Genomic DNA, 23,127 nt, shown 5'->3' on the forward strand with positions numbered 1-23,127 from the left:
TCTTTATTGTTTTATGTGCACTCGTTTCGTTTTTCCACTGGCAATTGTAAAATGAAATACCTTCCTTATCGCTTTTGTTATTTATTTACAGGTTTGAGAAAATCTTACAAAGTCTGTTTTGGCAGACAATAGTGTCAAATAATAATTTTGTTATTTTATCGCTTTGCATTATCTTTCATTGTTTCATATTTTCAATGCCATCCGTCCATTGCACCAACATTTTAAAATGCAAAATGCAGCTTTAAATGATATCAGTATTGATGGTACAATTCACAAAATTGAATTCCTTTGAAAATGCGACAATGCGAAGGGCGAAAATGCAGGAAAAAATCGTGTTGACGCTTTTCACGTCCTGGTTGACAGAGAAGGAGTTATTTTGCTGAAATGATTGTGTACGAATTTTTCATTGAAATTAAAATTCACTTGGAACATTTCAGTTCCATCTCCATACCCAATCCCCATCAATGTGTCTTACCGTGTTTTCCAAAGTCAGTCCTGGATGTGTTCTTGACGAATGACAAGGGGAGATAAGTGTACGTTCCTCCTTGCCCACATAGATCATTGCCAAATATCCTCGTGGTGATCAGTTGTCCGTCTTCAATCTACAAGGAAAGTAATTAAAAACCGATGCGGATGTAATGAAAACCAAGATGATAATCATTGATTCACCTTAGTCTTTTCCTCATGATACAAATGAGTAATTGATATCACCGAAAGTCATCGAGGTAGTCATCTGCATGTCTCATCATATGGATGATATATCATCATTAAATTCAAAGGCATGATTTGTACCAGGAATGTGATCTTAATAACAACGACACCCATGAATGTCAGCAACAGCATCATCATCATCATCATCATCATCATCATCATCATCATCATGTTGTTGTTCTTTTAGCAACTTGCTTTTACAGTCCATGTCTTTTCCGTTGTATATGTGTCATAAGAACACAGTTTGTCACAAATACCAGAAACCGTAACCATTTTGTCAATACTGATTTAGACATTGTTAGATATGTAACATGTACATTACAATGTTGACTTTGGTAGTGCACCTTTTATAAACATCTGATAAGAACACAAACCTATATAACTGCATTTGTCACGTGTTTTGCATTTTCATGACAAGGAACTGATTCGAAAGACATGGATATAAAACGGGCTTATCCGTGTGTTGTTACCTTGAAGTATCCGCGTTCGGACTGTTGGACTGGCTGGGCGTCTCCCTGTGGTGTCCAGGATCTTGGAACAACGATGTTGATTTCACCAAAATACACGCAGCAATCTTGATGCGGCAGTGAAGATTTCCTAGAAAATTAAAAATGTTAGACATCTACCTTATGAAACTTCGAGTGAGGCAGCAATGAGTGTTGTTCAAAGTATGCGACGGAAGTTGATTGGGTACATAGCACTACTAGTATATATAGAGAGATATATGGGAAGAAACAATCATAAACGATCGTGTATGGTGCAGTTTTAGTTACTGCATACTCCGAAGAATTTATCATATTTTATTGTTATAAATTGTCCGTTCTTGATCTGTAGGTGTGTTAAAGATCAAAATCCAGACCTTAACAGTTGATGTCATGTTTTATTCATCAAATTTACGTGCCGTTAACATCTGTAAGGTTTACAAAATACACACTTGGACGCAGTATTTTTTATAGATATGGATGAGTTTAACATTTTTATCATTGCATAATGAGAACCCTACATAAAAAATAGCATTTCAATGAAAGGTGATTTTGTGACCAACATGTATACAACAGCTCATTTAAAGAAACAAAAATCTTTCAAAATAAAGACAATGGTTTGTTTAAATTTAAACCAAAACAGCTAAACAAAGCCCTATCGGTAATTATTAAAATGTTTCAAAGTTTCATTTTCCTGAAGTTTTGATGTCGAAACTTTATTTTAACAAATATCCAATGCAATATTTATTCCTGTAATCAGTTTTCAAGTTTTGTATTCAAAGAACTCCGCTCATGAGAAAATGAAAGTATAAGTATATGGGACAAGGACATTCATAGTAAGAACGGTGCTATTTTGGTGAAAAAATGAGCTTAGCATATTTCAAAAAAGGAAAAATATGTCGGATAATTCTTAAAATTCCTTTTGCATATTTTTCGGGAAGTTTTTCGACAATAAGATTATGTGTTTGTGTCAATATGTTCCAGACAATCCAATCAACATTGTCTTGTTGTTTTTAGAATAACATAGTATTAGTTAGAATGGTGAAAATAAAATGACTTAAATTAACTTCCAATGGTACAATAAAGAATACAGGGACAAGCCCAGTAGTCAAAAATTCAATAACAAATCCTGTTTAAAGGCACAAGGCCCAGACGACAATGAACACGAGACACAAACGAATACAATCATACGAGTTACAATAAATGCAAATATAACAACATCCGATTAAAGTTTACAAACATCGAATATAAAAACGCATTTACGAACTGGTATACAGGCATTGATTAACAAAGAATATTCATGCCATTTTATTAATTAAAAGATCAGTATTGCAACATATCAGTCATTTTTATTAAAAGATGTAACCCTCTTTGACCCAATGTATTATATTATATTAAGACTTCATTCAAATGCTTGACTGACGTCCAATGTTTTAACTGGCAGATTTAATCTTAAACCTGTATAGATATATTTGATTCAATTTAAGACGTATTCAATGTACTATATATTCTTAACATTCCATAGCCTTGTCATATTGATTTTGACCACCGATAAAATCAGGAAAACAAAATGTAGAATTAAACAAGCCTAACATAAAAAGTTAGATTAAAACTTATAACCTAGCATAACTTACTATCATGGCGTACCACGTTTACTTAACTAAGTTATACTGTTTGACTGTTGTGAGCTTCCAAAACATTTAAACAAACATACATATTATTTTAATATCTACCAGAACTATTTCCACTCATCTGTTTATTCGTAATGTATTCATGTGATATGTTTACAAATGTTTACAATATTCGTTTACCATTAAAATATGGGTATTCTGTTGCTCAAATACTCTTCCCGTCTTATCTATCGTCGGAACACTTCTACATGGAACGTTAAAATATGGGAATAAATTACACAAATACCTCTCGCGTCTGATCAAGCGTTCAAGATCAGTGCTTTATTCAAAGACCAAAATATGAATGATTATGTATTACATACTTCGAGTATTTAAAAATATATTTTAAACAGAATCCCGACTGTGATGTCCATAATACTTGATGTAACTTGATGCAACCAGTAAAACTGAGCACGGATACTACTTAATGTCTAAGAGTGATATATTTCACCACGCAAACTATGACACCATTTTTATTGTAAGTATTGAATAATAGTGCAACGACGCGGTTTTGTACTTCTCCCAATCTGTTCAGGTGGGTGTTACCAATTCGCATTTATTTTTAAATGGTTGGTATTCCAAAAAGATGCAATGTTTGACCATGGGAAATTTACCAACTTTGCCGGTGGGGTAGTTCTCATATCGAAATGGAGAATTTTATTTTATTAAAACGCAAATAGTTTGTGTTTAAAATACCTGATATTGATGAAGCTATTACTGACGTATAATTCTAAAGACCTGTGTTTAATATTGATATGATTTTTTAATTGATACCATATTGTAACACTTTCAAGAAACAAAGTAACATTTCGTGTGTCCTCCAAGTGTAAATCGGAATTGTATGTGTCTAAAATGCTTAACTTCAAAGAAACAGCTTTTTGAAGAACTACCATTGATCTGTAAATAGGATCTGACAGGAGTCGTTATATAATGCACAATTTTATTCACGGTTTTCAGTTACTTATTTTCCTTGACATGTTTCATGTTTTTTAGCACATGCAAGTCCCCGCCAGAGAGAACGAAAGAGCCCTGTTCACCTGCGGTATGATTATCAAAATTTCTTTCCGTATTACATACATTACAGTCATTACCCGGAAGATTTTAAAACACTTAATTTGATCTGCACTCTTATATGATTATTCAGTGTTTAATAATTTATTTCTCTAAATTGTAGGCGCTTCAAGCAGACGACATATTCATTTCCGGAATTCTTGTATTTTTGTATTGCTGCTGAATAAGACAGACAGGCATATAGACACAACATGGTAATGGTTTATTTCTGACTAGTACAAGGAATGTGCGATTCTGTTTCTGCAACCCGCAACCACTTCCACTGTGTTTTCACAATATATCATCCTATTATTGACAGTGTATTTCTAGAAACTTGGACATATGAACAAAATCGCCTATTTGTTTTTAATGCAGAAGAATATTGATGAAGATCTCAGGAAGGTCGAACACTTGTTGGTTTAACTTTATTCACAAAGTAAAAACAGCTCGTTGCGGTTGTAAAAGCCATCTTTCTTCCCACTCCGTATATGCTTTTGCATGATTTTGTCAGTATATTCTTTAATATTGGTCCACCCATCGTTAGTTAGGGTTCATTTGTTTCAAATTCGATTTCGTTCATCCTCGCGCTTGTATTTTGAGCGTGTACAATATCCGAAAACCCAATTTTCATGTAAGCAAATAAAAATGCTTTTATTTCGAACAAAATATTATGGTTAAAACATGTTAACTTTTCAAGATTTAAGTAATGTAAACATACGAATATCAAAAACATGCCAACAAAACATAAACATATAATAATCTGTATAATAAAGAAGAAAAAAGAAGTCCGTAATATCTAAAAAACGTAATCAGATTCTACAGAGTGTCTATAACTCTTCATATCTTACAACGAAAATGACAACGCTAAAGTTTATTACAATTCAAATGACGTTAATAAACCACCATTTGACCATGACTTCTGTATCCCTTGTAGACGTATGCTGTTTGTGTTTGATGGTTATATGCTCGATTGCCTTCAGAGAATGCCGGATTGTCGCCGGTTTCTGAAAACAGTACATGTAACATAACACAACGAACATTCAATTACACAAACAAAGCGCCACGATTCTAATCAATATATTGATGTATAACTATTTAATTTAAATTTATTGCAGAACGAAATATTCAAACTCCACACAATATTACATTGTACAATATAATTGCAAGAAAGTTGATATACACGACATTTCAATTAAACGTCGATATTCATTAGCAACAAAGTGCTTTAATATTAATCCCAAGAGGGTATGCATTAACCCTGTGCATCTCAACAGTGTCTTTGTTAACTTTGTGCCTTACAACAGGGTCTTTGTAAACCTTGTGCCTCACAACAGGGTCTCTGCTTATCTTCTGCCTCACAACAGGGTCTCTGCTTATCCTCTGCCTCACTACAGGGTCTTTGTTAACATGCGTTAACCGTGTGCCTCTTAACAAGGTCTTCGTTTAACTTGTGCCCCTCAACGGGGTCTTTGTTAACCTTGTGTCTCTCAACAGGGACATTGTTAACATTGTACCTCTCAACAGGGACTTTGTTAACATTGTACCTCTCAACAGGGACCTTGTTAACATTGTAGCTCACAACAGGGTCTTTGCTTACCTTCTGCATCACAACAGGGTCTTTGTTATCCTTGTGTACTCAACGAGGTATGCATTGACCTTGTGCATCACAACAGGGTCTTCGTTAATCTTGTGACTCTCAACAGGGTTATTGTTAACCTTGTGACTCTCAAAAGGGTCATCAGTGACCTTGTGTCTAACAACAGGTTCTTCGTTATCCGTGTGCCTCTCAACAGGGTCATCGTTAACCTTGCGCCTCACAGCAGGCTCTTTGTTAACCTTGTCCCTTTAAACGGATTATGTTTAAACCTTGTGCCTCACGACAGGGTCTGTGTTTACCTTGTACCTCACAACAGGGTCTGTGTTTAACTTCTGCCTCACAACAGGGTCTGTGTTAACCTGCGTTAACCGTGTGCCTCTTAACACGGTCTTCGTTTACCTTGTGCCCCTCAACGGGGTCTTTGTTAACCTTGTGTCTCTCAACAGGGACTTTGTTAACATTGTACCTCTCAACAGGGACTTTGTTAACATTGTATCTCTCAACAGGAACCTTGTTAACATTGTACCTCTCAACGGGGTCTTTGTTATTTTTGTGCCTCACAACAGGGTCTTTGCTTACCTTCTGCATCACAACAGGGTCTTTGTTATCCTTGTGCTCTCAACGAGGTATACATTGACCTTGTGCATCACAACAGGGTCTTCGTTAATCTTGTGACTCTCAACAGGGTTATTGTTAACCTTGTGACTCTCAAAAGGGTCATCATTGACCTTGTGTCTAACAACAGGTTCTTCGTTATCCGTGTGCTTCTGAGCAGGGTCATCGTTATCCTTGCGCCTCACAGCAGGCCCTTTGTTAACCTTGTGCCTTTAAACGGATTATGTTTAAACCTTGTGCCTCACGACAGGGTCTGTGTTAACCTTGTATCTAGCAATTGGGTCTGTATTAACCTTGTGCCTCACAACAGGGTCTGTGTTAACCTTGTATATATCAATAGGGTTTGTGTTAACCTTGTACCTCACAACAGGGTCTGTGTTTACCTTGTACCTCACAACAAGGTCTGTGTTTAAATTGTGCCTCACAACAGGGTCAGTGTTAACCTTTTACCTCACACCAGGGTCTTTGTTAACCTTGTACCTCACAAAAGGGTCTGTGTTAACCTTGTATCTATCAATAGGGTCTGTGTTAACCTTGTACCTCATAACATGGTCTGTGTTAACCTTGTACCTCACAACACGGTCTGTGTTAACCTTGTACCTCACAACACGGTCTGTGTTAACCTTATACCTCACAACATGGTCTGTGTTAACCTTGTACCTCACAACAGGGTCTGTGTTTACCTTGTACCTCACAACATGGTCTGGGTTAACCTTGTACCTCACAACAGGGTCCGTGTTAACATTGTACCTCACAACATTGTCTGTATTAAACTTGTACTTCACAACATGGTGTGTGTTAAACTTGTACCTCACAACAGGGTCTGTGTTAACCTTGTATCTATCAATAGGGTCTGTGTTAACCTTGTACCTCACAACAGGATCTGTGTTAACCTTGTATCTATCAGTAGGGTCTGTGTTAACCTTGTATCTCACAACATGGTCTGTGTTAACCTTGTGTCTATTAATAAGGTCTGTGTTAACCTTGTGCCTCTCAACAGGGTCTTCGTTAATCTTGTTACTCTCAACAGGGTCATCGTTAACCTTGTGCCTAACAACAGGTTTATCGTTAACCTTGTGCCTCACAACAGGTTTATCGTTAACCTTGTGTCTCACAACAGGCTCTTTGTTAACCTTGTGTTTTTAAACGGGTTATGTTTTAACCTTGTGCCTCACGACAGGGTCATCGTTTACCTTGTGCCTAACAACAAGTTCTTCGTTAAACTTGGGCCTCACAACAGGGTCATCGTTAACCTTGTGCCTCTCAATATCTTAACAGGCTCTTTGTTAACCTATTGCCTTTAAACAGGGTCTGTTTTAACCTTGTGCCTCACGACAGGGTCATTGTATACCTTGTGCCTCTCATCAGCGTGTTCGTAAGCAAAAAATACTTGTAAAAATGTGTGCACAAACCTTCCTTTCGTGGATCTCGGGTGGAGTGTGAGTTATTCAGTGTATGCCTTCTTAGATTTATAACGACGCATGCTGCAATGAGGATAATAACCGGCACTGCTGTTCCGATCACAACACCAAAAATTAAACCCACGATGGTTTTATCATCATCTATGATAGGCGGAGGAGCAATGTACGTATGATTTGTTCTTCCATTGAAGGAAATGTTAAATCCTGTGAAAGGAAAAAAGCGGTTGTCTATTGCGCTTGGAAAACATTTATGTCTTCTGATGCCAGATTATGTCAGTTTCCATATCTTCCGTACATATATTACTACTTAATTGTACTTTATCTTACCGTCATACTTACCATTTGCTATAACTATTGACACAATATTAGACATAGCTCCCTCATTTCCAACCTCATCCAAAGCTCTAATGCCCAAAAAGGCTGTCTCGTTAAATTCTTTTTCAGCTGTTACAGAAATATCGACAGCCTCGTCTTCGCCTGAGTCTCTCGGATAAAGGTTATGTTGACCAATGTCCAGAGCTTGCGCATTTCCAAAATTATTTAACAAACTGTCTAAGTCGTTTGCATAGCGAAGTTGATAAGTTGTTGCTGAAATAAAAAGGTAACTAATTATCCAACTTCATTGTGATTTTAATACTCGTTTTACACATTCTTAAATTAAAAGAAATTATGTTAAGTAGAAATGATTTAAATTAACCTCAAATAAAGTAATCAGTGCACAACACTTCTTCATGTGTTATGTCAATGAGAGCCTATAAATGCGTTTATGTTACCACTTGGAATACGAGGGGAAAAGGCCATGGTGCGTATTGTTACAGCATTATAGTATAATTGAACATAATATTACCTGCTGTTGTAACTAGGGTAAATAAGGTGAGCATGCCAAATATCATACAATTAACAAACATACCGTGTAAGTATTGGGTACACTAGTTTTGTCATGATCTAATGCATGTATTGCAGTTTATGTGTCTGATTTTCTATCCTAAATGTTATGTACGATTCACACAAAATAAAATTTTGTTTAACTAAGTATTTTAACAACAAAATGATCAAGATTGGTCGTTCTTAACGTGGGCGTTTTGATTAGCTTACAAAATATACAAGCATGGTACCTTGGCCAGTGTATCTGTCGTCACCCGTTGCTGTCCAGCGTATTGTAAAATGTCGGGTGTTTCCATTCGTTTCCACATCTTCTATTCTGAGATCAGTAATCTTTCCCGGGGAAGTAGTATCCCCTATTGTTGTTGGAGATAGATTTGCATCCTCAACAAGTGAAAACCTTTCAAAACTTTCCTCAATAACGATTTCTTTAAACGCGTCTGTGTAATAAATTTCACTAGTTGAAACATAATCATAGTACGTTTAATTTACAATTTGATAACATGAATACAACACAATTACGGATTGCGTTGGAACTGAAAAATCTATTAAAGGAGGCCTATTCATGTTGAGATAAAAGGGCATAACTGCAATACTATTTGAACGTAGACGACTCACACTACAATGCAACATATGACATTTTACGATTGGAACACAAAGTGCCACTAAGTCAATGTGCCGTTTGTATAACCTGTTTATAAGTGAGTTGAGTAATTACCTGGGTTTAATGTTGCGGCTCCGACAATGCCAGTCACAATAATGATTGAATTTGCCTTCACAGTGACGCGGGTTTCACTCCGGCCTTCTTTGGGACATGTTAACTGTCCTGTATAAGTTCCGTCACCTGCTGTAATGTCTTTACCTAAATAAGTTAGTAGGTATATAATTTGAGCTTCAAATGAATTATTGGGACGAATAAAATATTCTTCACAATAATAAACCACCCTTGGCATGTGTTACAGGCAGTGGTCATAAGGTATCAGTCTCTTACTATTGCTATCAGATGAATTTTCTGTTTTAACGTTAAAGAATTGATTGATAGGTACTGGACTTTTGACGTCGCATTTTGTACATTTTAAACAGGTAAAAGGCTTAGAATTGTAACCTATTCCATTGTCCCGTAAGATTACAAAACATGATCCAGACGTGGCGACGACGTTTGCATTCAAAACAGGAGCATTCCCCTTCAATACGTCCGTATAAACCACGTCGTCGGAGAAACGAGTCGTTACGGTAACTTGATGGTTATCCTTTGATTTAGATTTCACATCGTACTCCCAATTTATAGCTGTATCAGGCTTTGTTTTAACAACAACAAAATATGTCCCTTTCTGAAAATATATAATATAGACACATAACGACGGCTCCTTGGGATGATTTAACAATATTATTTCGTTGAAACTATGTGTAACTTTAATGCAGACTTTCGCTTTCGCCTCGTCCTGTTCTTTAACGTTTCGCAACGGAACTTGGTTTTAACCGTATTTCTTTTCGAAATATTGTAAACATGTACGTATCATTTAAAACAAAACCTTTGAAGTTAAGCGAAAGCCTAGAACTTAAAGCCGTTACTTAAGCTATTAGAAATTCAAACAATAAAAGCAGTTGACATGCATCACATTTGGTATTGTAAATACTTATGAAATAGTCCTCACCTGAAACAAGAACAAAGATAATATTACTTTGTATGAAAAGTAAGTCAATAAATGCATTATAGAAAGTTTAACTAACTGTTAATTTTCCAGTCAACCGTGCCATTATCGGTGTCTCACTTATATTTAAACTTTTCTCAAGAAAGCCCTCCTCTCTTCTTAGTTCAAAGTCAAAGTTTAGGCCAGGGTTGCTTGGAAATATGACAACTGTTGTGTTTAAACCCAGCCCATCATCGATAGTGAAATAAAAATTCAACACGCTGCTGTTCTTTAACGTCCCTGATCTCATCTACAAGACACAATGATTTTAAATCTAAAACAAACCATTGCAGCACAAGTTCGTACCTCATGCAATGTATGCGTCACATTATAGAATTTCTTATAATCAAAATGGATGTAAAATGGATGTTTAAATCTTAAATTGTAAATAAGTATTCAATGCTAATTCCTTGCGTTTAAACAGCAAATGAGCGTTTAGATCACTTGTGCAACAATATAAGTGTTGCTCCAAATGGGTATTAGTACGTATGCGTGTACATGCGGACTAACTTTATTGTGTTGCGTTAACCGTGTCTGCATGCAAAACACATTTTAAGAATGGCTCATACAAAGACCAGAGGATATTTGTTTATGGTAGTATCAAAAATCGTCCATAAACAGTATCACCTTCGCCTTACGACAAAGGATACCACTTTAACAATGGACAATTACTAAATGAATACTGCACCCTGAGTGCTAGTTCTAATGCATTGCACTTCTCTTAATGAGATCTATCTGATATGTATTGGCAGTTTGAAGTAAACATGAGATCTATCTGATATGTATAGGCAGTTTGAAGTAAACACCTCAACGGCTTCACGTTATGCTCCAGACAAAAATAAATAACTAGTAAAAAAACAAAGATCAATCGATTCAATATACTGCATTCAGAATAATGGTTCCTGTGCATTGCACTTCTATCTGTATATAAAATTTGAATTAATACCTTAAGGGCATTTTAAGATATGCACCGAACAAAAATAAGCATAAAAACATTATGCACCATGAGGTATGGTTCTTGTGCACTGCTATAATTTCCAATGATATCTATTTGTATTTGAAGTTTGAAGTACTTGTGAACTTTTCATATTATGCTCTGGACAGAATTGCCCGGACGCACACAGGCACTTTCCCCCACATATACACGCGCCTACATTTCTATTCCCTTTCGAAGGTGGCTACTATACAAAGGCAAAGAAAAGTTATGTATCCAAGTATGAAAGAGCGAGCAGACATAGGATTACGTCGTGTTTTCGCAATTTCTCTATTTACTTTTTTTTTTTAAATCATACCTCCTCTGATTTACATCCGCCCCCGGTTATACTGTTCGACAATGCTTTGGATAAGACAGAAACAAACGTAATAGTTCCTCCAATCTCCGGAAAAAGACTTTTCCCACCAGTAATTTTCGAAACGTCGGCGAGTCGTACAGAAGACTGGTTTGAGATAGCGACTGTGTGTATGAGTATACCAAGATCTTTCGCTCTGGTTGCTTGCTCTGTTATTGTTAAATTGTTCGTCCCCTCTTCGCCATCAGACATAAGAATAATCTCAGAATGTTTTGAGGACGTGGGAAAGGTTTTTATGATTTCCTGAAGAAAAACTATATGTAAGTTGTGGTGTGTAATTTTGTGTTTATATTAGCACCTTAACTAACTTTCGGTTGCCATATTAGTTTTTCTTTACACTTAACATTACTTCCTTCTTTTTAGAATAGAAACTGCATCTTACTATTGTATAACCAATAATAGGAAAACCCTATTTTTATTTTAAGCACTTTTTTAATTCTTAAAAAACAATTTATATATATTGCTTATTATGTAATTCATAACGTTTTTGGTCTCTTTCTGACAAACTTATTTAATAATTATACATATAATAGTAATGTTCTGATAAAATCTTTCTTATAGAACCTCCATTCTCTTACAAAAGCAAGAATGCTTTTAATAATTTAATAGACAAATCAACATTGAGAGATTGAACTCTTACATCTATAGCAAGCTTCAGTCCACATCCGATACATGTACCGCCATCGGGAATCGTTGGAAGAGCATCAACTAGAACAGCCCTCGTGGCTTCACTATCGACCTTAGTAATAGCTGTAGAATGAGGGCGGTATTTGTTTTATTTTAATTTTTTTCAGCAATAAATTCGATTTTAAATTTTATGTGTTTATGCCTGGTTGTTAAAGAATAAACATAGGCTGTTGGCAATACAAATTGTGTTTTTTATGTGTTCAGTTATTAAAGTAGACAGTTGTTGGTTGATGTCGTTTCTATTAAGTGTACGTAAAGTCAATGCACTCATTCCAGTGCAAAACAGATTCATGGTTGGGAAATTTGATATAATGATCCAATTTAATCTGCGGAATATCTCGTTACAAAATGTTTTCACATTGATCTTCATATGAAAAAAATAAGGCTGATTCATTATGATCAGATTGGGTGAAATCGTACAACATGTTCAAAACCATAACAACGAAACCTAAAAGATGCACTTCACCTTTCTTGACAGATGCGCTTGAATCAAACCACACGATTCCGAGGTAGCTATCGGCACAAATCTCCTCTTCACTTTCTATTATGTATTTTCCAGTTTCATGCAAGCGTACTATCCTCATTGGTGTGTCCTGTATGAAAAGATATACCCATTTTTGGCAATGGCCACATACAGCACGAGTCTCAAATCGACTGTCATTTAGTGTTTTATTCTTATTAGTTATTTAGAAAATTAGTGCTACTAAAAAAGGGGGCATACATTTTTTAAACTGTTTATCCCATCAGGCTGGGCAAAGGACACACCCTGAGGATATTGATAAAAATATCTTATGTTATCTTAAACCTGCTCCTGGTGTATAGCGATTTGCCAAAATCACTGGTATGGGAAATGTTTGGTGTATATAAATCTTAATCAGTTAAACCAGCTAGATATGTAACTGTGACTGCGGTCTGACCTGGTCTGTCGAAAATTCAAAACCCCAATGTTATAATCTAACCCTCTTTCTAACGTCCCCTTTGTACCAATAAACTCGTGCAAAAACATGTAATGAATTATGTTTAACAACGGGAATCTAATATAGACCTGATACCAATTCCATACTGCCAGATTTATCCAGGACAAACACCTTTCTGCTCTTTGTTTCTTGTGAAACGGTGAATACTGGTGTAGTGTCGGTGTGTATGGGGAGACGTTCACTGTGGACTACAATTAAAACGAATAGCATTTTAAACATTACCCTTGTATTTTGTGCAAAGAAAATGTGGAGTTTATAATGCAAAATTCACATTGCTTTGAAACGACATTGTTTATTCGATTGATGCTATTTCATATTGCAAGCTCGATACCATTTGCCAATTGTTCACGACGTTGTATGTATCGTTTGTTTTATTTCTCAATGTTAAACGCCGAAACAAACCTTACTTTCCTTACTTTCACCTTACATTGTATACAGTCAAAACTCAAAATAAGTATAATCGACAGAGAAATCCCTAATGTGCTTCATGGAAATTATTATTTAGACTAGGTCATTCAAGATCGCATGAATGACCCTCGAAATGACCTTCAATCAGTAAATTGTGATATACCTCCAGTAAAATCAGAATGTTCCCTCATGACAGCCCACACGCTCTTGTGGTCACAGTACAGGTTCTGCTTGTTTGTTGCAAGTCTGTTGTGTCTTTTCGCTGCAGGTGTACCTTCGCTGTCGTCACAAAACAGGTCCAGCTGAAATAGAAAGTAAATGCCATCGAGCCCAATATTAAAACAACAACACTTTGCTATTACAAAACCGCGTTAAACCGCGTGTAAACGCTTTATATCACATAAAATGTTGGACCCATTGTTCACATTCCGCTTATAGTACATATTGATAAGTGACTATAACAATGAGCTAGACTGTTTTAGTATCCAACAAAAACATAATGAAGCCAGGTACCCATATTTAACAAAAATATGTGTATGCAACCATACACTCCTAAACAGCTCTATAACATACTTGGTCCACGAATTGGTTGTCCATAATGGACGCCCCTGCTACCGATTGTGTAAGATCAGGACAGAATCGACAACCGGGGTGGATACGTCGTGTTGAATCATTTGTATCACACCACGAACTAGCCTTACAATTAGTACCGAACCCCACACGACCTTGAACGTTCTCACTGCAGCTGAAGTGGAAATAAATTGGTGTCAATGCGCCCTAGGATACTGGTATGTCATTTGTGTTCCACCATAAGCTTGATTGCAGTCAGGACCAACCAACGGCCTTGAAATTTTTCAATGAAGGTGAAGCGTAAATGGGTTTAATATCACACCACGGGCAAGCCTTACAGTCAGTGTAAATGCAAACACAAACTGGAACGTTGTTAGTACCACACCATGGACAAGACTTACAGCCGGTACAGAACCCCACTCGGCCTTGGACGTTCGCACTGCAGCTGAAATGGAAACTAGTTAGTATCACACCATGGACAAGACTTACAGCCAGTATAGAAACCCACTCGGCCTTGGACGTTCGCACTGCAGCTGAAATGGAAACTAGTTAGTATCACACCATGGACAAGACGTACAGCCAGTATAGAACCCCACTCGGCCTTGGACGTTCGCACTGCAGCTGAAATGAAAACTAGTTAGTATCACACCATGGGCTAGCCTTACTGTTAGTATAGAACCCCACGTGGCCTTCGACGTTCTCACTGCAGCTGCATTAGAAACTAGTTAGTATCACACCATGGGCTAGCCTTACTGTCAGTACAGAACCCCAAGTGGCTTTGGACGTTCTCATTGCAGCTGAAATGGAAACTAGTTAGTATCACACCATGGGCTAGCCTTACTGTTAGTACAGAACCCCACTCGGCCTTGGATGTTCTCACTGCAGCTGTAATGGAAACTAGGTGGTATCACACCATGGACAAGACTTACAGCCTGTACAGAACCCCACCGGCCTTGTACGTTCGCACTGCAGCTGAAATAGAAACTAGTTAGTATCACACAATGGGCTAGCCTTATTGTTAGTACAGAACCCCACGTGGCCTTGGATGTTCTCATTGCAGCTGAAATGGAAACTTGTTAGTATCACACCATGGGCTAGCCTTACTGTTAGTTCAGAACCCCACTCGGCTTTGGACGTTCTCACTGCAGCTGAAATGGAAATTACTTAGCATCACAAGATGAGCAAGACTTGCATTCAGTACAGAATTCGACACGGCCTGCAGCTGAAGTGGAAATAAGTATTGATTATCATAATACATACATCTAAAGTTGAATCATGTGCCATCCCACAATGACTTCATTCACATTTCATCGACTTACGATTAGATTCAGTTAAGAGTCATATACTACTCCTGTTACCGTGTGGGTTTCCACTTCCCTCCAGCTTGGTAGAAATGCCCTTTGGCTTCCTCATCGGTACCATATTCCGGAAACACGCCCCACCGTAGCTGTGCCCATTCGTGAACGAGAACGTTCTCTATGAAAAGTAGTTTCAACATGATTAAGCCAAAGATTCAATTAGACCTTTCGTGATAAAAACCGACGCTCTTTTAAAAATCATGAAAAACAACTTTCCCGATGTAAAGAATAATGCATATCATATCACCCAAGGTAAGACACAAACATTCAAAAAACATGTACGTACAATTTTCCTTCCATTAGTAATATAATAATGACAATGTTTTCTTTATTGTTTTTATGTGCATTCGTCTCGTTTTTCCATCAGCAATTGCATAATGAAATACCTTTCTTATACTAATACATTTGTTATTTATTTACTGCTTTGAGAAAATCTTATAAAGTCTGTTTTGGCACACAATAGTGTCAAATAATAATTTTGTTATTTTATCGCCTTTCCTTGTTTCATATTTTCTATGCCATCCGTCCGTTGCACATTTTAAAAGGTGTTTCATGCACAATGCAGCTTTGAATGATATCAGTAGTGATGGTACAATTCCAAAAATTGAACTCCTTTGAAAATGCGACAACGCGAAGGGTGAAAATGAAAGAAAAAAATCGTGTTGACATTTTTTCACGTCCTGTTTGACAGAGAAGGAGTATTTGCGCTAAAATGATTGTGTACGAATTTTTCATTGCAATTAAAATTCACATGGAACATTTCAGTTTCATTCCAATCCAGCCCCCTCGTAGTGTCTTACCGTGTTTTCCAAAATCAGTCCTGGATGTGTTCTTGACGAATGACAAGGGGAGATAAGTGTACGTTCCTCCTTGTCCACAAATATCATTGCCAAATGTCCTCGGGGTTATCAGTTGTCCGTCTTCTATCTGCAATGAAGCTAATTTGAAACCGATGCGGATGAATTGTAAAACAAGTCTTGCCGAAAGTCATCGAGGTAGTCATCTGCATGTCTCATCATATGGACTACCATTATTAAATGCATTGTACCAGGAATATGATCTTAAAAACAACGACACCCGTGAATGTCTCATCATCATCATCATCATCATCATCATCATCATCATCATCATCATCATCATCTCATCATCCTCATCATCATCATCATCATCATCATCATCATCATCATCATCATCATCATCAACGTTGTTGTTCTTTTAGCAACTTGACTTCATATTCCATGGACTTTCCGTTGTTTTGTCATAAAAACAGTTTGTCACAAAAACTAGATACCGTAACCATTTTTTTCAGTTCTGATTTAGAAATTATCAGATATGGAACATTTACACTAGTATTATGGACTTTGTTGTTGCACTTTTTTAAACAGCTGATGATAACACAAACCTACAAAACTGCATCCTTCATGCGTTTTACTTTTTATGACAAGGAACTGATCTGAAAGACATTGATATTAAACGTGCTTATCCGTGTGTTGTTACCTTGAAGTATCCGCGCTCGGACTGTTGGACTGTCTCTCTGTGGTGTCCAGGATCTTGGAACGACGATGTTTATTTCACCAAAATACACGCGCTGTTCCGTAGCCCTAAACAGCAATCGTGATGCGGCAGTAAAGATATCCTAGAAAATTGAAAATGTTAGACCACTTACGACTCTACGAGCAATATTGCAAAAAGTATGCGACGGAAGTTGATTGAGGACATATCTCTATAATGGTTTTGCTCAATGTTCGTTTTTGATCTGTATAGAGGTTTGTTAGTGATCAAAAGCCAGACCTTAACAGGTGATGTCATGTTTTATTCATCTGTAAGGTTTACAAATGCATGCTTGGACCCAGTATTCATTGTATAGATACGGATGAGGTCAAGTGTTGATTCTTTTTTATCAGTGCAGGATGAGAACTATTAACATTTCATTGAAATGTGTCATTTGTGACGAACATGTATCCGACAGCTCATTTAAAGTAAGTTGGGTTGTTTACAAAAAAAGTAAATGATTCGTTTAAATTTAAACCAAAACAGCTTAACAAAGTCCAATACTTAAAGATTAAAAGGTTTCAAAATTTTATTTTTATGAAGTTTTGATGTCGAAACTTTATTTTAACAAATATCCAATGCAATATTTATTCCTGTAATCAGTTTTCAAGTTAATAAGTTTTGTATTCAAAGAACTCCGCTCATGAGAAAATGAAAGCATCAGTATATGGGAAAAGGAAATTCATAGTAAGAGCTATGCTATTTTGGTGAAATAGCGAGCTGAGCACATTTTACAAAGGAAGTATATGTCGGATATTTCTTGAAATTCCTTTTGCATTTTTCGGAATGTCTTCAGACAATAAGATTATGTGTTTTTGTAAATATGTTCCTGACAATCCGATCTACATTGTCGTGTGGCTTTTTGAATAACAGTATTAGTTAGAATAGTGAAAAAAGTGACTTAAATTAACTTCCAATATTACAATAAAGAATACAGGGACAAGCCCAGTAGTCAAAAATTCAATAACAAATCCTGTTAAAAAGCACAAGGCCCAGACGACAATGGACACGAGACACAAACGTATACAAGCATACGAGTTACAATAAATGCAAAAAAAACAACTTCCGATTAAAGTTTACAAACATCGAATATAAAAACGCATTTACGAACTGGTATACAGGCATTGATTAACAAAGAATATCCATGTCATTTTTATAATAAATAGATCAGTATTGCAACACATCAATTATTTTTATTAAAAGATGTTACCTTCTGTGACCCAATGTGTTATATTATATTAAGACTTCATTCAAAAGCTTGACTAACGTTTAAATATTACTAGTAGAATAGTCTTAAATCTGTATAGATATATTCGATTCAATATCAGAAGTACCCAATGTATTATGCATTCTTAACATTCCATAGTCTTGTCGTATTGATTTTTGCCACCAATAAAATCAGGAAAACAAAATGTAGAATTAAACAAGCCTAACTTACTAACAAGTTACGTTCATAGTTTACTTAAAGATGCACTATTACTCCTAATAAAATTTAGCACAATAGATACAATTGTTTAAATATACATGTACTAGAAAACATTTATACATGTCGAAAGCAATGGTTCTTATAAAGAATTCCGTGTTGAATTCGAAGTTATTGTGCAGAAAACACGGTATTTCTACCTCATGAGACTATAGTAGATAACTTTAAATATTTAAGCGTTCACCAATCATTTAATTTATTTATTTTGGTTTCAGCTATTTAATACACTGTTACAATCTTGATATCAGTATTAATATTTTCCATAAATGCATTATTTAGTAAGTTGTTCAAGATTTGTCATTCAAAATTTATGTTTGTTATACATGTGTATGTATTGATTTTGAATAAAAGTGTCACTTTAAGTAATTAATACTGTGAGGCTGGCTAGTGTATTGGATTCCAAAACATTCAAACAACCACACTGTTTGTTCGATTATCAACCGGATCTAGTTTGAAAATACGATTAAAGCATTATGCACACTTGCACATGCAACACCACTGCATAATAAGGAGTGAGTGTGTGTCAAAATGATCATTTAATTTGAAGGGGACGAACGGCCGAACTTAAAGAAATTAAAGAAACACGAAATATACTAGACAACATAACTATCTAGCATCTATGTCCCATGGTACGTTGATACAACGAACTAAGAAAAAACATCAATTTATAATGTTAGTAAATTAGTGATAATTAACTCAAGATTACCTTTATTCTGTCGATTAAGCTTTGATCTTCGGTCACAAGATCATGAACAGCGACGTATATCCCTTCATATCTATTGTCTTTTAATGTAACACCATAACAAACCCCTATGAAGAAAGCCAAAGCAAACAAAACGCGCATGATGAAGCGATATTCTTTCTAAAATGATTGTAAAGGGCAGTCACATTTACCTTGAGCGGAAAAAATATGGGTATAATATTACAAAATACTCTTCGCTTCTTATTAATGCCGGAAGATCAGTGTTTAATGCAAATACGAACAATACATGATTATTTGTCAAACAGACATCTGACTCAGATGTTCTTATGGTGAAATGTGGGTGCGCTCTAATCTGACTTTAACTTGAGTGTAATATTACTCCTTATTTAAGGATGAAGTCTAGTGGCATATGTGTCCGCCATGCATTTAATGTCGTAGGTCCGATCCCAGCCAGGGAAATGTTCTCCATTGGGCCCAGTAAAACGTATATTTCATATTTTCAAAGCCAAAATAATACGAAAAATACTTTTTTGAATGAAATTCTCTCTGAGTGAAATTGCTATGTCCATGCTCCAAAAAAACAACAGTAAGTTTGGAATATCAATCAGAAACCAAATGAAAATGATTTCTCAGTACCCAAGCATAGTGAATTAGAAAAACCTGCAGTGGGGTTTTAGAATTAATTCAGAAAAAAATGATTCAAAACGTTTCCGAGTAGCAACATATTCCGTTATAGCCTATATTGAATTCGGTAAGAGTAATATAACGTCTATAGGTCCTATCTTTCTTTGCGAGGTCTTTGAGCCGCCTTGAAGAGCAGCCACCGCGGCGGATTTCCTGGCAACGAAAGTTGATATAACCTCTTGCACTTAAATGATGCATGTGTATGGTAAGTTTAATTGACATGATGCGCCTTTAAAATGGCAATTTAATTTAATTTGAATAGTTTATTATCGATAAACCAGTTTTACATAAAATGTCACGTTTATGAAAAAGAAATCATACATACGAATTTCAGATGATTAAATTAATTAATAAGAGGCGTGTTTAAGTATGACTATTCCATTAAACATCAAATATGAATTCCCATCTACCTTCCCTATTATTCAGGGAAAATTACTAATCGTAATTATACTCTATAGTCATGCAAGTTGTTTGGTTATTATTCGTTTAATAAATGAGCATGTTAAAGATAGTTTCGGGGTTTTTTTTCGTGACAAAAAACAATCAACCTTATAAAATGTGTTTGGTCATATGTTATACCATTCTTAAAAAGACCCCACCCCAACACTCATAATTTTGATTGACTTAAGATGGAGGTAAGATTATGCATTTTATGAAAATATATAGAAGTCATACTCTGCATTCGCTCAAAAATAGCTGACTTTTTCTTCGAAGTTATCGTTCTCCATACGACAATATAGACAATTGGGAAGGTAGTGTGTAATATAAATGGGGAAATCAACAACAACAATCTGTTTGGCTACTGTAAAATGTATTCACTCCAGAGTGTAATCATGTTGTTTATTCCTGAACCGGTATTCATTACATATATTTAGCCATTTACCTGATTTAAGTTTATTAGGAAATTACTTATTTTAACAATTTATTGTGTAAATACCAGTCGTGTTTTTTTTAAATCATATTAGTATTATTATATGTTAAAAACAGAAAGTGTTACTTCAATGAATGTGTCAACAGAAACTGAATAATCAATGTTGTGTTGAATGTTAATGGCTCGAAGAAAACATGATAAAATGCAAGATTATATTTTCCCCAGCAAATCCTTAAAAATCAAGAATAAATTCAATACAACTGACTGGATATTTAGGGGTCGTGCTTTAATTATTACCCCTAAGCCGCAACATGCACCCATGACAAATGGGTTTCCTCCTGGAACTTCGGTTTCCCCCACATCACAAGACCACACTCTCGCATAACAAAGAGCCAAATTAAGTAAATTAATGTGTTATAGCATAAATGGAAAAATGTTAACTATTATAAAACAAAATGTAAAGTGGTAGCAAATCTTGTTTTTCCGATAATAATCTGTCAAACTTTTTCCCGTGTGCTAGAGGTGTACCCAAAGGCAATACTCTTTCGTCAACTAGGCAACTTTTTAGCTATCAAAATTAATTGTTTTAAAAAACCACCCGGCATTTCAAACCCACAAAACTGTTAGATAATCATAGACGCATGTATTTTCCTTTTGATAAATGTGTAACAACTTTTCCACATTATTTCTTCTCTCTGATAGTTACAACCATAGTTATTTAGTTATTAGTATACTATTGTATAACCATATATCACATTTATCTATTGTGCTAAGTGTACCAATAAACTTGAGAATTTGCCAACGAAAGAGATTAATACAATGTTGTAATAAATTTCAAAATCGTTGTAAAATATAGAATTTAGACTAATACACAGCGTGACAAGGTGTTGCATCAGCTTCGTGCTAAGTAAGTGCAATAACAGCATATCGTTTGTCAGTGCAAGAATCAAGATTTGACCCGATGGTCTCAGAAGTTATGTATGCATGGTTAAAAGTACTGATTTTATATTCGTTTCGTACTTAACATTCCATAATATACAGTGTGTGTATACCACGTGATAAATAACGTCATATATGCTACATCGGAATACAATATTCTGCTTAAAATGAAGACTTAAAACAAAGATTACTTTTGTTTTACTACACAATTTTAAATAAAACAAAGGGGCAGTCTATGCCGTTTAAAGAGCCCCGCCTTCGTTTTATTACCGGAGTTTGATAAGGTGATTAGTTTCATCAACCACTTCGACAAACCTGTTTCCGAAAAAACGTTTTGACAGTGGTCCGTCAGACGGACGTATTGTGAAAAGGTTTGTCGAAGTGTTTTAAGATACTAAACTGTCAATCAAACACTGGTAAATGACCGAAGGCGGAGCTCCGTAAGCGGCGTAGACTGCGCTATGTTTTATTTAAAACGATGAAGAAATGGAAACGTTATCTTTGTTTAAAGTCTTCATTCAAAGCAAAATGTTGCCTTCCGACGTAGCATTTAACGCAATTTATCACGTGGTATACACAAACTGGTATAGTCCTCTTGATTTTCACCGTCACTAAAATCAGATATAACGAAAGGTGGAATAAAACTCATAACCTAGTATAACTTACTATCATGGCGTACCACGTTTACTTAAGTAATTTATACTGTTTGACTGTTTTAAACAAACATACACTTTATTTGAATATCTACAGAAACTAGTTTCTCTATTCTGTTAAATTGTTTAATCGTAAGGTATTCGTAATGTATTTATGTGATTCTAAATGTTTACAATATCCGTAAGCTTCGAACAGTTCGCCTTTAAAATAACCACAATGCAGACTGAAACGCCGTGGTTGTGTGACCACATATTTATATTTCATATATTCGTGTTGACTTGCAAACATTGTCATGTGTTCGATGGATCATGAAATTACAGGTAGCTTAAGACTCCTCATACGATACCTAGCACAACTGGCAATTCTAATAAGATGATAGAATTACAAAACATACGAAACAACATGACTCTCAGTCAGTAATCCAACAGAATGTTGATAAAACGAACTTGAAGTGACACTCTTATTCAAAATCAATACATACATATGTATAACAAACATAAATGTTTAGTGATAAACCTTTAACTAATTACTAAATAATGCATTTATGGAAATATTTATTACTGATGACAAGATTGTAATCATGTATGTAATAGCTGGAAACACAAAAATATTAGATAATTTGGGAGTGCTAAAAGATTTACTGTGATCTACTATTGTCTCATACGGTAGAAACACCGCTTTTTTGCACCTTTCTTTCAAATTAAACCCGGTATCCTTCATAAAACCCATTGTATTCGACATTAATTCAACATTTTTGATATGTTAAAACAATTG

General features: G+C 35.6%; 1 protein-coding gene across 1 annotated transcript in view; it reads right to left on the bottom strand.

The window, feature by feature from the left end:
- The window catches only part of LOC128219666 (calcium-activated chloride channel regulator 1-like), a 28,586-nt gene extending 11,592 nt beyond the window's left edge, over nt 1-16,994 (bottom strand). The window contains exons 1-10 of the mRNA XM_052927561.1: nt 16,966-16,994; nt 16,269-16,395; nt 15,469-15,586; nt 14,114-14,285; nt 13,704-13,842; nt 13,208-13,320; nt 12,622-12,748; nt 12,109-12,218; nt 11,412-11,711; nt 10,160-10,369 (exon numbers count right to left, since the gene is read on the bottom strand). Of these exons, the coding sequence (XP_052783521.1) occupies nt 10,160-10,369; nt 11,412-11,711; nt 12,109-12,218; nt 12,622-12,748; nt 13,208-13,320; nt 13,704-13,842; nt 14,114-14,137 (1,023 nt within the window). The 5' untranslated portion in view covers nt 14,138-14,285; nt 15,469-15,586; nt 16,269-16,395; nt 16,966-16,994. The remainder of the gene's footprint in view (nt 1-10,159; nt 10,370-11,411; nt 11,712-12,108; nt 12,219-12,621; nt 12,749-13,207; nt 13,321-13,703; nt 13,843-14,113; nt 14,286-15,468; nt 15,587-16,268; nt 16,396-16,965) is intronic.
- Between the last annotated feature and the right edge of the window lie 6,133 nt (nt 16,995-23,127).

The sequence above is a fragment of the Mya arenaria genome, chromosome 15 (genome assembly GCF_026914265.1).
Source record: "Mya arenaria isolate MELC-2E11 chromosome 15, ASM2691426v1".
Lineage (NCBI taxonomy): Eukaryota > Metazoa > Mollusca > Bivalvia > Myida > Myidae > Mya > Mya arenaria.